Genomic DNA, 13,954 nt, shown 5'->3' with positions numbered 1-13,954 from the left:
GGAAAATCTATTTTTACCTATTAAGAAAGTGAAGTTTAAAGATTTTAGGTAACTTAGTCAACACCACACAAGAAGTAATAACAATGATAATGATAAGTAACAATTATATGTAATTAACATTTTCAAAGTATATATTCAATGATGACCAATATTAGGAATTTCGAGATGGATACTTTTTTGCATAGATAAAATTCTAAGGTCTGGTTTCCATCCTCCTATGTATAAATTCTCAGTTTCATCAATTCATAAATGCTGAAGCTAGTCACATTCATGGAAAACTAAGTTTGAAAATAAAATGGCAATTTATTAATTTATAATAAATTGGGTTTATCTATGTATCAATATATACATTTTTATATACTCCCACTATTATAGGAAATACCCAGACATCATTCTTCACTTTTAATCTCCAGACAATCTTATCCCCACCAACAGACTTGCAGACATGGAGAAACAACTATCTGGGAAGCATCTCTTTCTTAACTACTAGTTATCCCTCTTGGACTACTATTTCAGGAAAGCCACAATGACAATCTGTAATTACATATTTTCCTTTCCTGTGAACATATTTTCAGCTCTAGCTCTTTGATCTCTTCTTCTCATGCACATCCTTGACACACGTCAGGGACACATCAACATAGATTATGATAGAGAACACTTTGTCTTTAAATATATTCTTGAATCATCCTTGGAGGACTTTGGATATCTTGTGTATAAGTTAAACATATATCTAAGGCAAAGACAGAACCAAAATGGCATAGAGAAGCCAGAAAATTACCTAAGGTTTTTCCAGTTTCCAACAGGAAAAATTTAAATCCAGCCTCTAAACAGATTCTGGAGTGATAGAACCTACAAAGAGACAGAGGTGAAAACATTTCCAGCTTAAGAAAACTGGGAAGGGAGAAAACAAAATGCAAGGAAACAGCAGAGAGAGAGAGAGAATGCTGTGTTGTGGTCCACTCAGTCCTCTCTGGGCCAGCTGGCTCTCTCCATTGGGAGATCATTGGGACCTGCCTGGATTCTTCTTGTCGAAGATCCATCAGAGCTGATGATCGTATAAGCTTGCTATCGCTGGGTACAATGGTCTGTCTGTAGAAGCTCCTTGCCCTCCCTGGTGGGCCTGACTGAGCCTGCAGCGTCTCCCCTTCTTTGAGCACTTTCTGGGTGGAACTGAGGGGTTTGTTCTGGCCATTTTTGCCATTAACATCCCGTTTTCTAATTAAACTGAGATGGACTGTAGTTAGATTTGCACTGGGGGCTTCCCGACTCCAGGGCGGCCTCTGCATCGGGCCTCCCGATTGTCGGCGTCTCCCATGGGAGTGCAGCAGCAGCTGTGCGGGGCCTTGGGCGTCCTGGGGGGCGAGTCTGTTTTAATCAGTATGAATGTCGCGCCGGGTCTGCATGTGAGCCCGAGCGGGGAGCTGCCCACTATTCCTCCCCTCTTTGCTGAGAGGAGCCGAGCTCTTGCTGAGTTCGCTTGCCCAATCATAGGAAGCTGACTAGAACCCCCACCCTTGTTTCTCTTTGTCCCGGTGCCGCGTAGCAGAGATCCCCCCGAATATTGCACCTCCGGCCTGGGCCCTTGTCCAACCAGGGCTGGTGGCCACCTTGTAGGAGCTCAGGTCACTGACCGCGGCAGCTTGTCTCATTTCCTCATGGCACAGGCCTGCGGGGAGCGGCCCGCTGAGATGGCACAGGAGCCTGGCTGGGCTTTTGCTCCCCTAAAATGTTGGCGCTGTGCTGGACTCTTCCTTTTTCCCTCATTAAAAACCCCGGGCCAGGAGCCCTCCTCCCCCCTGCCTGAGCTCCTCTTTTTTCCCTGCCCTCCGCAGCCAGTCTCTCGCAGTCAGAGCACAACCTCCCCCTGTTGGATTCAGGATGCAGGCGTCAAAGGGAGTCAAGGTGCAAGGCCCACTTGGGGCTGGGCCGGCTGCCCTTTGTGCTGCCGCTGCTCCGTTTTCTGGCTCTTGCCGTCCAACGAGGGAGAGAAGCGGGAACCGGAGGCAGGAGACAAAGGCGCAGCCGTCCGCGGGGACGGGTGGGATGGCTGAGGGAGTCTCGCCCTTGCTTCCTGCCAGGAGGCACCAACTCCCGGGCACAGGCTTGTCCGAGGCAGCTTGAGCTGGCAAACTCTCCACTGCCTAGCACAACGCCCAGGGCCTGGTACGGCTCAAGAGCCGAAGTCGATGCCCACTGTGGGGGATGGAGACCGACAGCTTCCCGGGACTGCGGCTCCCTCCTCTCAAGCCTGAGGTGCTTGTTTGAGCGCCCCAGCAGCCGCGGTCCCCCCAGAGCGAGCCCGGGAGGAGGGTGGGCGTCCGAGGGGCCTGGACTCCCGCGTGACGCCCCATTTGCAGTGACCTCAGGGGGCTCCACTTCAAGACCGTTTGGGAGCTGATGTGCTTACGGTGGGGGAGAGCTGTGCCCTGATGTGGTAAGAGCAGCAAGGGGCCCCAGAATCTATCTTGCTTTACAGATGGGGAAACTGAGGCTGCGAAAGGTTAAGTGGCTTTACCCTGGGCTCCTCTGCCCAGAGATGGAAGGGACCCCAGAATCTAGCTTGGCAACGAGGCTGAGCGGCTTGTCTGAGCTCCTATAGGTGGGAAGCGCGGCTGCGACCTGAGGCTCCCCCCCCAGCTCCGGGCGCCTTTCTCCGGGGGGATCCCGGGCTTCTGTCCCGCCCCAGACCCCCCCTCCCGGGATCTGTCTGTCAGGACCTCGCTGGCTTAGTCCCCGACGCTATTCTGGGTTAGGGTTTGGAAGGGGCGAGGGGGGCTTGGATGTGGGGCGGGTCCGCGGGCAGGCTGCCTCGCCCAGGCTGGCATCGGCTCCGTGTCAGCCTCAGTTTCTCCCGCTGACTTTTTGACTTTGTCTCTTGCTGGGACCCTTCATCCTTCCCCACCCCGCCCCCATCTGCAACCCACGCTGGCTTGGGGTAACCGGGCTCTGCCAACTGCAGCCAGTCACCTCAGCCGCCTGGCCTGTGAAGGGAGGGGCCGGAATGCCGCCGCGGGGTGAAAGGGCGGAGAGATTGAGCTACCCCGCCCAAAAGGCATCCTTGCTCAGGGGCGCACTGGCCCGAGGCCTCATGGGAGTTGTAGTTCCGGTTTTTTTCCTCTCGGCTCGGAATGGGTGGGGAGGGCTGGGGCCGGGAAGAACAGGCGGAGAACACGTTGCGGGAGGGGGGGGAGGATAGTACTTTATTGGGGGCCAGCGGGGTGGGGGGCGTCACTCACACGCCAGCTTCCCATCGAAGCTGGACAGGCAGATGGCGAAGGCCTGAAGGGGGCAAAGGGGGAATCGAAAATCCATGGTGAACGTGTCCGGGGCCACGCGGCCGAACTGCAGCACCAGGTAGTCAGCTGGAGGAGAGAAGTGGCGGTTGCGGAGACCCGCGGGCTCCATACCGGCCAGAGAACTCGGGGCCGCCTGGGCGCCTGGCAAGGGCTCTGCCGCAAGGACTCCTGGGAGCTGTAGTCCAGTCCCCATCCCTGCCCAAGATCTGGGAGGGAAGCTGGCTCCTAACCGGGTGGGCTCAGGGAAATGGAGGCGGTGCCCGAGGGACCCCCCGGGCGGGAGGGCTCAGCTAAAAAGCCGCTGCAGGCTGGGGTCCTGTGGTCTCCCGGTTCCCCTCCGGACTTCCCTGGCTCCCTGGGAGTCCTAGCTCCATCTCCCCCTTCTGCAAAAAGCCTCTCCCGGCCCCCTAGCATGCTGGGGGGCCTTTGCTGTCGATCATCTCCCATTTATCCTGTCTACACCTTCCTGGCTCCCCCGCAGGGCCCGAAGGCCCACTCTCTGGCGCCCCGCCCCGGCTCTCCCCACCCTGCCCGCGGCCCTGCCCCGGCTCACGGTCTTCGGGGTGCACAATCTGGAAGTTTTTGACCGAGGCCCTAGTGACCCGTCCGTGGAAGTTGAGGACGTAGGCGCCGCTCTCGTCGCTCCAAGATGGCGCCTTGTTCTGCAGGAGGACCAGGCCTTTGTTGGCCCCTCGCTGCAGGCGACTCAGAAGAGTTTCCTGCTCCTGGAGAAAGAGCAGGCCCATGTACCGGCTTCAGGACCCGCTGCCGAGTCCTGGCTATCCAGGCCTCCTCTTGGGGCCCGTCCTCGGGGCCCACCGCGGAGCCTTCAGCCTCACCCCCAGGGACCCGGGAGTGTCTGCCCCCTTCCGGGCAGACTCACATTTTGGGGCTGGACTTTGAGCCTTTGGTTCTGGGGATCGATGCCTGGGATTATGATCGTCATCTTTCGTGGCCCCCGGAATCCCAAAACGTTGGTCTCCTGCAAGGAAGACCCAGGGTTGGTCCCTCACCATCACCAGCTGCTCCTCCTTCCGGCCCCCTCCCCCTTGCCAGGCGGGCGCTCACATAGCACACAGCCCCCAGCTCTTCTCGGATGCGGGTGGACTCCAGCATGAAGGTTTTCCGTTCTGGGTTCACCCCGTTGTCGAAGATGGTGAATTTGGTGCCCAGGACGTTAGACCTGCCGGCAGGAAAATACCTCCGGAGTTCAGGCAGCCCTTTGGGGCCTTCATGGATCCCTCCTCACCCAGGTATTCCCTTCCTCCAGCCCTCACGCCCTCCGAGACCCAAGGATCCCTCCAGCCTCTGTCCCACCTGACTTTGCCCACAAAGTTGTCTCCATCTCGAGACAGGTCGGTGGGGTCCAGGGAAATGAGGTAGTTGGAAGTCTTGCTCCGCTTCCTCTTGCGCCCAGCCAGGAGAAAATGCTAGGGGGGGGGGTGGAGGTCCCCAGTTAGCTGTCTTAGGATCTGCCACCCTCCATAGGCGGGTGTGAAGCTCCTTCCGGCTGCTGAGTGCCTCTCACGGTGGGGGGGGGGGCAGGGATTTAGGGAAGCTAATCTGGGGTTCAAAAGTGAGGAGCAGCACAGGTCAACCTGGAAGGCTCTGAAGTCCTAGCGGACCACAGTGGAGAGTGTGGGTCAGGTGAGGGAAGGGCATGCTGTGATGCTAGGAATGGGGTTAGTTCACAGGCTGGGGGGAGTCTGCTATTTTGAAGCACAGAATCTGGGGTTTCAGGGTACGGGCATTTGGCTCGGACTTGAGGGCTTCGCGGAACTGGAGTCTTTTGAACATGAGGCGAGGGCCCCCTGGGTCCAAGGAATTGGAGCCTGAAGTCTCATTCACCGAGCAAAGGTTCTGAAATCGGGAGCTCGAGCTCCTGGGTCCTTGGGGAGGGAGGCAGGGAGTCTTGGATTCGGGGATCTATCTGGACCAGTTTCTGGAGAAGGCCGTTGGGGAATGGGAAGTGGAATCTGCCATCCTGGCCTGGGGGCGAGGGACTCCCGGGTGCAGAGGGCGGGCCGGCGAGGCACACCTTCTTGCCCTCGGGCTCCTCCTGGTAGAGGTAGTAGAAGGGGAAGATGCCCTTGTCCATGCCCCGCTTGTCTCGAGTGATCCTGCACTGCACGGTACAGGTGCGAGGAGCGGGTCGAAGCACGTAGGCTTCCATGTCCTCGCCAGGATGCGGGCCTGGGGCGCGCGGCGGCGAGTGCGGCACCTTGCCGATGTCGCCGGCCTCCGCCCCCCCGCCGCCGCCGCCGCCGCTGCCCGGGGAAGGCTCCTGCACCTCGGGCGCCGCCACCTCCGCCTCCGCAGTGTCTTCCCGGTCCTCTTCCTGTGTGGTGCGCCAGCTGTGAGCGGCCCGCTCCCCCAGGGGCCGCCGGGGACCCGCCCTCCCTCTGGCCGCCGGGATCTGCCACTCTCCCTCCGGCCCCGGGGCCACCCCGAGACTAGCCCAGCGCTCCCTTCCGCGTCCGCCACTTGTGTACGGCAGCACGGGCACCCGGCGCCAGATCGGGGCCTGCACCTTCGGGTTTGGGGCCAGAGCGCCCTTCCTCCATCTCCCCTTCCCGCCCCGCTCCGCCGAGACCCTCCCGCCGCGGCCCCGCCTCCTTCAAAATAGCGCTCCGCATCCCGATTCGGCCCGCGGGGACGGCGCCCCGCCCAGCCTGCCGCTTCCGCGCCCTAATTGGCGCTTCCTTCGGCTCAGGCCCGCCCCGCCGCGCACATCCCGAGCTCTGATTGGCCCCTTTTCAGCGCGGAGCTGACCTTGCTGGACACCGGGTCTCCGGGGTCTGGGCTTTGCTCCGAGCCACGTTCCTGTCCCAAGTCCGAAGTCTCGCAGCTCTTGCTCTCCTCAACGTCCGCCACCTCCGCCACCTCCTCCTCCTCCTCCTCTTCCTCCTCCTCCTCCTCCTCCTCCTCTTCCTCTTCCTCTGGGGGAAACGGAGGCGGGGGAGGCGTGGGTCCGGGCAGGCCCCCTCGCCCCCTCGCCAGGACCTCAATGTTTTAGGGCGGGGATTTCCGCCCCACCCCCTCGCCCGAATTCCGGGCCTCCCCTAAGGGTCTGGCAAACTAGAAAAGGCTCCCGGCCCGGTCCGGCCCCCTCCGGGCCCTTACTCTTGGCCCCCAGGTCGCTCTGGGATCCTTGGCCTTCGGTAGGGCGAGGCTCGCCCGCCTCCTCCTCAGCCGGCTGGGGCGCCTCAGGGCTCTCTGGCTCTGCAAGGGGGAGAGAGGGGTCACGGCCGGGCCGGGAGCGGCCCTTAGGGCGCCTTCCTCGGGGCGCGGGGGTCCTCTCACCGGCTGCCATCTCCTCCGGCAACGTCGTCGCAGTCGCTTCCTCCTCCGCTTCCTCCGCCGCGGGCTCCGGCGGCTTCTCGGGGCTGGGCTCCGGAAGAGCCTCTCCTCTCCCTGAGGAGGTGGAGGCTGAGCGGGAGTGAGGGGGAACTGGGGAGGCCCGAAGCCCCTTCTCACCTGGCCTCCGCCGGCCCCGAAGCCCCTTCTCACCTGGCCTCCGCCGGCCCCGAAGCCCCTTCTCACCTGGCCTCTGGCGAGCCGGCCAGCCCCGGCGCCGGGTCCCAGGCATATCCTTGCCGGGAGGCGGAGAGATCGGGCTGTCCTCCACCGAGACCTCCTCTAGTTCTGGGTCCGAGGCGTCTGTGGGCACAGAGTGCGAGCTGAGGGCTGGCCGTCGGGACGCCGGGGTCTCTGGCCGGTGGGGACCACGGGAAGGGGAGACCAGGGTACTGGGAGGACGGGGACCAGTGGGCCCCAGGAGGCGGGTGGGGTGGGGGGAGGGGCAGTCTGGGGAAAGGGCCGCTGGGCTCCCCGGGGCGTGGGGGGAGGGGGAGCCTGGGGCCAGGGAATCAGGGGCAGGCCTGGGGGGGTCAGAGGAGTGGGGGTTTACCAGCCCCTCCTAAGGCCTGTCGAGAGGTGCGCTCGCTCCCACAGTCACCGCCACAGTTAACGCTGCCCTGAACGCTGTGGGTACCAGCTCGCAGGTGCGCCTCTGGCACGTTCTCCAGGAGATAAGGGTTCACCGGGCCTGGGGGACACGGCGGGCCGGTCTGCCACAGGCCGCGGGTGGGAGCGCCACGCCCAGCAGGCCACCCTCTAGTCTCCCTGAGCTAGCCCTCACCACTCTCCCCGGGGCCTCGCTCCTCTCGCCGTCGGGGCCGCCGAGGCCGTAGGGAAGCGTCGGGATTGGCCTGGACCATCAGTGGCTCCTGGCGCTTGCGCCGCTGCTTCTTCTCAAACAAGCGCCGCTGAGGGAGGCCCTCAGAGCGCTTAGAGATGCTCTAGCCCCAAGGCTCCCGCCCTGTCTGTCCCGCTTCACCGAGGGAAAGGCCGAGGCCCCGAGAGGCGACCATCGGAAGTCACACAGTGGGCAGGGGCACAGCTTTGGCGGGAAGGGGGGTAAGGGGATAACGGGAGGGGACCCAGTACCTGTTGTTCCAGCTTCTGCTGCCTCACAGCGGCCAGCTCGTCTCCCAGACTCCTGAGGAGAGAGATACACGGGCCTGGGGCTGGTCCTGGGCTCCCCCAGTCTGTGGGCGGCACCCCTCCCAAAGCAGATCTTCTGTGAGGTGACAAAGAGGAGAACTCTGACCACTGTCCTCCGGGGACCCAGGAGTCCAGCTGTCCCTTCCCCCAGGCTTGCCTTTCTCTAGCCTACTCCCTAGCTTCCTGCACCCCCAAATGCACAGACACCCAGACTCCACCCTACCCCCTCAGCAGAAAAAGGCGTAACTCACGAATCCTTCCTCCACAGGTCACTGTCCTGAGACATCCTGGTGATACAGGGATCAGGCCTCAGGATTTAGGATCCCTGTTCTTGGGTTTTAACCTCTCAGACCCAGGGATGTGGCCTTCCAACCTTAACTCCCCCCCCCCTTCAGACCCCCGGACTGTGCCTTTAGACCCTGTCAGCTATGGGCCTCGAACCCCACTTTGTTTTTTGCCTGCCCTCCGGCCTGATCTGTTTCTAGGAAGACAGGGTGGTTAGGGGCCGAGGACAGAAAAGCCCTTCCTCCTGCCCTGCACTTTGTCGGAAAGCTTGGGCTCAGCCTCTGGGTGCACGCCAGCTTCTCGGCTTCGGCCCCTTCCTCCCCCAATCACCCAGCCCTTCACTCTTTCCCCTCCCTCTCTCCCTCTATTTGTCTCTCAGCCAATATGCCTTCCACCTCTGCACAGTAGCAGTTCTCTGGCCTGACTTGGAAGGGGAAAGGATGTTCCAGAGACATGAGAGGCTGCCCGGGGGCCGGCAAACTTCCAGATCCCTCCGTGAACTGGAGCGCCGGCATTCCCCAGGGCTAGCAGCTCTGCCCCAAGCTTTGGAGTATACATAAAGGGGCTAAGGCACGCAGGCTGTGACAACTGAATCACAGGGGGAATCAAGGACTGGGGACCTCAGACTCCTGGGTCCCTAAAATACCAGAAAGCCTCTGGACTCGGGAAACTGAGTCCCACCGAGAGTGAGGACTCGGGGGAACCAAATGTCAGGAGACCTGGCATTTTGGAGGTCTAGCAGCTCTGCCCCAACCTTTTGAATATTTATAAAGGGGCTGAGGCATTTTGGCTGTGACAACTGAGTGGCAGAGGGGATCAAGCACTGGGGGCCTCAGACTCCTGGGTCCCTAAAACCCTAGAAAACCTCTGGCCTTGAGAAACTGAGACCCACTGAAAGTGAAGACTGGGGGGAGCCATTTGTCAGAGGGCTGCTGTTTCCGTGGTCTAGTAGCTCTGCCCCAACCTCTATCTACAAAGGGCTAAGGCATGTGGGCTGTGACAGCTGAGTGGCAGAGGGGATCAAGCACTGGGGGCCGCAGACTCCTGGGTCCCTAAAACCCTAGAGAGCCTCTGGGCTCGCGAAACTGAGTCCCACTGAGAGTAAGGACTGGAGGGAGGGGCAGATGTCGGGGTCCTTGAAAGAAAGGGACACGCAGTCTGGTCCGCTTCTCGTCTGTCGTCCTCCCCCGTACCTGGCTTGCTCTCTCTCCCAAGTCAGGCAGGTCCCTGGGTGGGGGGCAAGGTGCTAGCTAGCTTCCCTGCTGCTCTGATCCCCGATGGGGGGGATCCCCTCCAGGAACGGCCCCGTCCCCCACCCCCGACCTACTACTCCTCCACCTCCTCTTGGCCCCCACTACCGGGCTCTCCCTGGCAGCCACTGAGCCCACTCCTCTTTCCGCTCCATAGCAACTGTCTCAACGTTCTAGCTTGGAATCGGGACATCTAGGTTCCTTAAAGGGCCCCAACCTCCACCTTCTAGCAACTTTGGGAAGCTAAAACCGAAGTTACTATGATTCCCAGGAAGGCTTGCGGCAGAACAACCTATAAAAGAGCTGCGAACCCTATCGTGCAGCCTGCTGGGAGTTGTGGTTGCGCGACCTAATAAGGAGGTGGGGGCGGGACTGAAAGTGGGTGCTTGGCTGAAGCCAGGCTCGCTCTTTGATGGGCGGAGCCTGCTCATGTGATTTCTCCACATAGGGTACATTTGTCTTTTCGATTGGCTAACTTAGAGCCGGGGGCGGGACGAATTGAAAGTCTGAGAGCCAACGAAGAAGTGGGAGGCTGACCTTAGGCAGGATCCAGGCTTGGGAACATCCTACCCTACTCCGCGTTTCGGAAGTGCCGAGAACCTCCCTCCACCTCACCCCCCGGCTCGTGCGGAGTGACACGTAAGCAACTGGGAAGTAAAGGCACCGTGGTCGCTGTGGGGAGAAGTCTGGAAAAAGGCAAGAAAGGCCGAGATGTTCTCTCCGCGTTCTCCCAAGCGGTGTGAGGGTGGGACAGGACTACATCTCCCAGCAACGCCTGGGATTCTCTGGCGGGGCCGGGGCTTCATGGGATTTGTAGTTTCTACACCTCCCTCAGTTTTGAGGTCCGGACGGCCGAGGTCGAAGCCAGAGGAAAGAAGGAAGGGGCTTTGACCCCGGGCCAGCTTCCCTGACTGTCTCTTTGTCTCAGGAAGCCCTCAGCATGATGCCCAGGGGGTTTTTGGCCGCCTTGCTGCTGCTGCTGCTGCCCGCGCCAGCCCAGCCAGCTCCTCTGGACCGGCCTGATGCCAAAAAGGACGCGGTGCCGCCTTCTCCTCCAGAGACCCCGGTGAGACAGATTGCCCCACCTCCGGGGGTGGGGGGGGTAAGGTTGGAACCACAATTCCCAGCGGCCTCCGCGAAGCCCACGAGTCGTCTGGGCAGCTTGTTCTCGCAGAGTCTTCTGGGAGTTGGAGTCACGGAGTGGGAGGAAGGATGTTTGGTCTACGGGACCATGGGACCCAAACCCAGAGTCCCTTGTGGCCACGGCAGCATTGGGCCCCCTGCGGGGGGCCTGGCTGGGAGCAGAGACCAGCCCGGAAGCTTCACACAACTCCCTGTGCCTTAGAGCCTAACTTTGGTCTGAGCCAGAGCTCCTGTGCCCCGGGGCCTGCTGGGAACAGAAATTGACTTTGCAGCATTCAGGCTCCATGCCCCTGTCCCCTTCCGGGCTCCCTCCCGCCCCCATCCCATCTCTCACAAGGAGGAAATGGGGGCCTGCCCATGGCAGTCGCCTCGCAGAGGCACTGGACGGGTCCTTGGGGTGTTAGGGCTGGGGGAAGGAGCACCCCCAAAGGCGGAGTGTCTGCGGGGGAGCATCCTGAAGCGGGGGATGTGGCGAAGCCGGGGTCTGACCGAAGAGCTGCCGGGGGGAAGGGGGTGAAAGGCTCGGGCCCCGCAGGGCCCGTCGGCCTTGGGTTCCAGGATCCGGCCTGTCTTCCAGGACACGGGGCTCTATTACCACCGCTACCTGCAAGAGGTGATCCAGGTCCTGGAGACGGACGGCCATTTCCGAGAGAAGCTGCAGGCCGCCAACGCGGAGGACATCAAGGTGGGGCCACGCCCTGGGGAGGGGGCTTCCCCCGGCCTTGCCGGCTCCCCAAGTGCTGACGGTGCCTCTTGTCTCCCCCGGCTCCAGAGTGGGAAACTGAGTCGGGAGCTTGACTTTGTCAGTCATCACATTCGCACCAAACTGGACGAGCTCAAGCGGCAGGAGGTATCCCGCCTGCGGATGCTGCTCAAGGCCAAGATGGATGCTGCCCAGGAGCCTGGTGAGGGAGGGAGGAGGGCCGTGGGGGGCCCCGGAGGGAGGGCGGAGGGCCTCAGCGGGGCCCCTGCGGGCTCGGCCCAAGTATGTCCCTGTCTCCCGGGCCCCAGAGGTGCAGGTCGACCACTTGAGCCTTCTCAAGCAGTTTGAACACCTGGACCCTCAGAACCAGCACACGTTTGAAGCCCGAGATCTGGAGCTGCTGATCCAGACGGTGAGGCTCATCTCGGGGCCTCCCTGGGGTCTTTGTCCATTTCTAAAATGCTCCGGAGCGGCCTGAGCCGGCCTTCCTGCCCCAGAGATGGGGGGCGGGGGCCGGCGCCGGCTGAGAAGCAGTCTGGGCCCCGGAGCTGGATCCTGGGCAGGGAGACCGGTGGGGGCTGGTCAGGCCCCAGGCTGTGGGCCACCGAGCCCGGGCCAGAACCCCCTGACCTCCTGAGCCGGGTCCCCAGGCCACCCGGGATCTGGCGCAGTACGACGCGGCCCACCACGAGGAGTTCAAGCGTTACGAGATGCTGAAGGAGCACGAGCGGCGCCGTTACCTGGACTCCCTGGGAGAGGAGCAGAGGCTGGCGGAGGAGCGAAGGCTGGAGGAGCAGAAGCAGAGACACCGGCAGCATCCTCGGCTCAATGTGCCGGTGAGGGCTGGGCCCGGGGCAGGGCCTGCTGCCCGGTGTCCCCAGAGGGGGCTCGGGCTTCCCTGGGAGGGCCTCAGTCTTCCCTTCGGGCCTTCCTCCCCCTGGGCCCCCAACTGTGAGTCCCCAGCCCGTGCTCTTCCCCTACCCCCCAGGGCAGCCAGGCCCAGCTGAAGGAGGTGTGGGAAGAGACGGACGGGCTGGATCCTACCGAGTTCAACCCTAAGACCTTCTTCAGGCTGCACGGTAAGTCCTGGGTGGGACGGGGCCCCGGAGGCTGAGGCCCTACCTGGCTCCCCAGGAGCCTCCACAGCCTGGAGGCTGGCTCCCACCAAGTCTGGCTCTAGACCCCTGGCACACCCCCCAGCTCCCCTGCATGCCCGTCCGTCCCACGTACGAGTCCGGCCGCAGCCTCCCTGACCTCGGCCCCTGATTGCCCTCCCCAGACACGAACAGCGATGGCGTCCTGGACGAGCAGGAGTTGGAGGCTCTCTTTACCAAGGAGGTGAGGGCCTGGTCCCAAGCGCGTAGGGACCACGTGGTCAGTGTTGGGTGATGGGATCGGCTCTCCCTGAGCCCCGTCCTTGCCCCCTCCCTTGCAGCTGGAGAAAGTGTACGACCCCAAGAATGAGGACGATGACATGAGGGAGATGGAGGAGGAAAGGCTGAGGATGCGGGAGCACGTCATGAAGACGGTGAGCCTGGGGCCCCCGTAGTGTCGCCCCCTCCCCCCTGAGCACATGGGGGAGCCAGTGGGACCCCTGCAGCTCACATCCAGCCCTGTCCCATAGGTGGACACAAACCAGGACCGTCTGGTGACCCTCGAGGAGTTCCTCCTGGCCACGCAGAGGAAGGAATTTGAAGAGGCCGCCCAGAAGGGCTGGGAGGTGACTGCGTGGCCCCCCTTCCTCCCATACCACCCCCTCCCTATCCCCCCAATTCCCGCCATCCCCCAGGGTGCTGCCTTGTGGCCCTGCCAGTGTCCCTGCTATGAGGGCCCCATCCCCTCCCCCTGCCACCAGGCAGACTGGGGGGGGCAGGGAGGGCTGCTCTGCCTGACTCTGCCCCCCCCCCCCAGACTCTGGAGGAGCACCCGGCTTACACCGAGGAGGAGCTGCGCCGCTTTGAGGCAGAACTGGCAGCACGGGAGGCCGAGCTGGCGGCCCAGGCCCAGCGGCTGAGCCAGGAGAGCAAGGCCCTGGACCACTCGCAGGGCCTGCTGGAAGCCCAGAAGAAGGAGCTGCAGCAGGTGGCTGTGGCCGGTTGGGCGGAGGGGGGTGGGGGGGGGAAGGGGGCCGCAGGGTGTCAGGGCCCCAGTCCGCTCACCCCCACCTCCCTTCTTTGCACCCCCCAGGCTGTCCTTCACATGGAGCAGAGGAAGCAGCAGCCGCCCCCAGACCCACCAGCGCCAGGCCCCGATGGACAGCTCCTTTTCCAGCCCCACCCAGGTGCCTCCTGACCCCTGGCCAGTCGCCTCCTCATGCCTGGCTGGGCTTGGTTCTGAGAGAACAAGAGCTCTGGGGTGGCAGAGGCGCTGCCCCAGGGCCTCATGGGAATTGTGATTTCAGACCTGTGTGGCCGGGAAGCAAGGAGTCTGGGAGGCAAGGAATCTGGGCCCTTATTTTCTCTCTGTCCATGTCTGTCTTTCTAGAGACGGGAGCCCAGGCAGAGCCAGCTGTGGAGAAGGCGGCGCCAGCCCCGGGCCCGGCTTCCCCTGTGCCCGATTCCCAGCACTAGGGATCCCCAAGGTCACCTAATAAAGACTTTCTGGGCCCCTGACCACACGTGTGTCTGTGCTACAGCTTGGGAGGAGGCAGCGGTGCTGGGGGCAGGCTGGTGCCTTTCCCCCCAGGTCTCTCTCTCCTGTCCCCCAAGTCACATCTGACTTTGTCCCTCAGCCTGGCTACCTCTCTGTCACTCTCTGCTTGGCCGTCTCTG

General features: G+C 62.0%; 2 protein-coding genes across 13 annotated transcripts in view; one reads left to right on the top strand and one right to left on the bottom strand.

The window, feature by feature from the left end:
• NUCB1 (nucleobindin 1) overlaps positions 1-13,795 on the top strand; it is a 30,816-nt gene extending 17,021 nt beyond the window's left edge. The window contains exons 1-15 of one of the 12 annotated variants that reach the window (XM_074308205.1): positions 3,198-3,354; positions 9,495-9,697; positions 9,818-9,976; positions 10,266-10,403; positions 11,058-11,165; positions 11,253-11,385; positions 11,492-11,595; positions 11,834-12,019; positions 12,172-12,262; positions 12,463-12,521; positions 12,619-12,711; positions 12,808-12,903; positions 13,095-13,265; positions 13,371-13,464; positions 13,668-13,795. In XM_074308205.1, coding sequence (XP_074164306.1) covers positions 10,278-10,403; positions 11,058-11,165; positions 11,253-11,385; positions 11,492-11,595; positions 11,834-12,019; positions 12,172-12,262; positions 12,463-12,521; positions 12,619-12,711; positions 12,808-12,903; positions 13,095-13,265; positions 13,371-13,464; positions 13,668-13,753 — 1,347 coding nt within the window. In that variant the 5' untranslated portion in view covers positions 3,198-3,354; positions 9,495-9,697; positions 9,818-9,976; positions 10,266-10,277 and the 3' untranslated portion in view covers positions 13,754-13,795. Of the gene's footprint in view, positions 1-1,986; positions 2,435-3,130; positions 3,355-4,401; positions 4,550-7,946; positions 8,071-9,470; positions 9,698-9,785; positions 10,034-10,265; positions 10,404-11,057; positions 11,166-11,252; positions 11,386-11,491; positions 11,596-11,833; positions 12,020-12,171; positions 12,263-12,462; positions 12,522-12,618; positions 12,712-12,807; positions 12,904-13,094; positions 13,266-13,370; positions 13,465-13,667 lie in introns of those variants that run through there. The other 11 variants (XM_074308209.1, XM_074308206.1, XM_074308208.1 and 8 more) reach the window with 11 other exon arrangements.
• On the bottom strand, positions 3,178-9,416 carry TULP2 (TUB like protein 2). The gene is made up of 15 exons (XM_074302661.1): positions 9,281-9,416; positions 8,054-8,089; positions 7,746-7,878; positions 7,438-7,564; positions 7,207-7,344; positions 6,807-6,956; positions 6,600-6,725; positions 6,420-6,518; positions 6,217-6,235; positions 5,335-5,911; positions 4,614-4,726; positions 4,365-4,479; positions 4,180-4,278; positions 3,850-4,021; positions 3,178-3,362 (listed from the first exon to the last, which is right to left on the bottom strand). Exons 2-15 carry the CDS (start codon positions 8,086-8,088, stop codon positions 3,229-3,231), a joined length of 2,037 nt encoding a protein of 678 aa, XP_074158762.1. The 5' UTR covers position 8,089; positions 9,281-9,416; the 3' UTR covers positions 3,178-3,228.
• Positions 13,796-13,954: the final 159 nt, after the last annotated feature.

The sequence above is a fragment of the Sminthopsis crassicaudata genome, chromosome 3 (assembly GCF_048593235.1).
Source record: "Sminthopsis crassicaudata isolate SCR6 chromosome 3, ASM4859323v1, whole genome shotgun sequence".
Lineage (NCBI taxonomy): Eukaryota > Metazoa > Chordata > Mammalia > Dasyuromorphia > Dasyuridae > Sminthopsis > Sminthopsis crassicaudata.
This window is presented reverse-complemented; position numbering and strand designations above follow the sequence as displayed.

Coding starts and splice junctions, on each gene's coding strand:
- TULP2 (XM_074302661.1), bottom strand. CDS start 8,088: ATGTCTCAGGACAGTGACCTGTGGAGGAAGGATTC. Junction 6,957..7,206: donor ACAGGCCTTAGGAGGGGCTG/GTAAACCCCCAC, acceptor CTGTGCCCACAG/ACGCCTCGGACCCAGAACTA. Junction 6,519..6,599: donor GCCGGAGGAGATGGCAGCCG/GTGAGAGGACCC, acceptor TCCCCCTTGCAG/AGCCAGAGAGCCCTGAGGCG.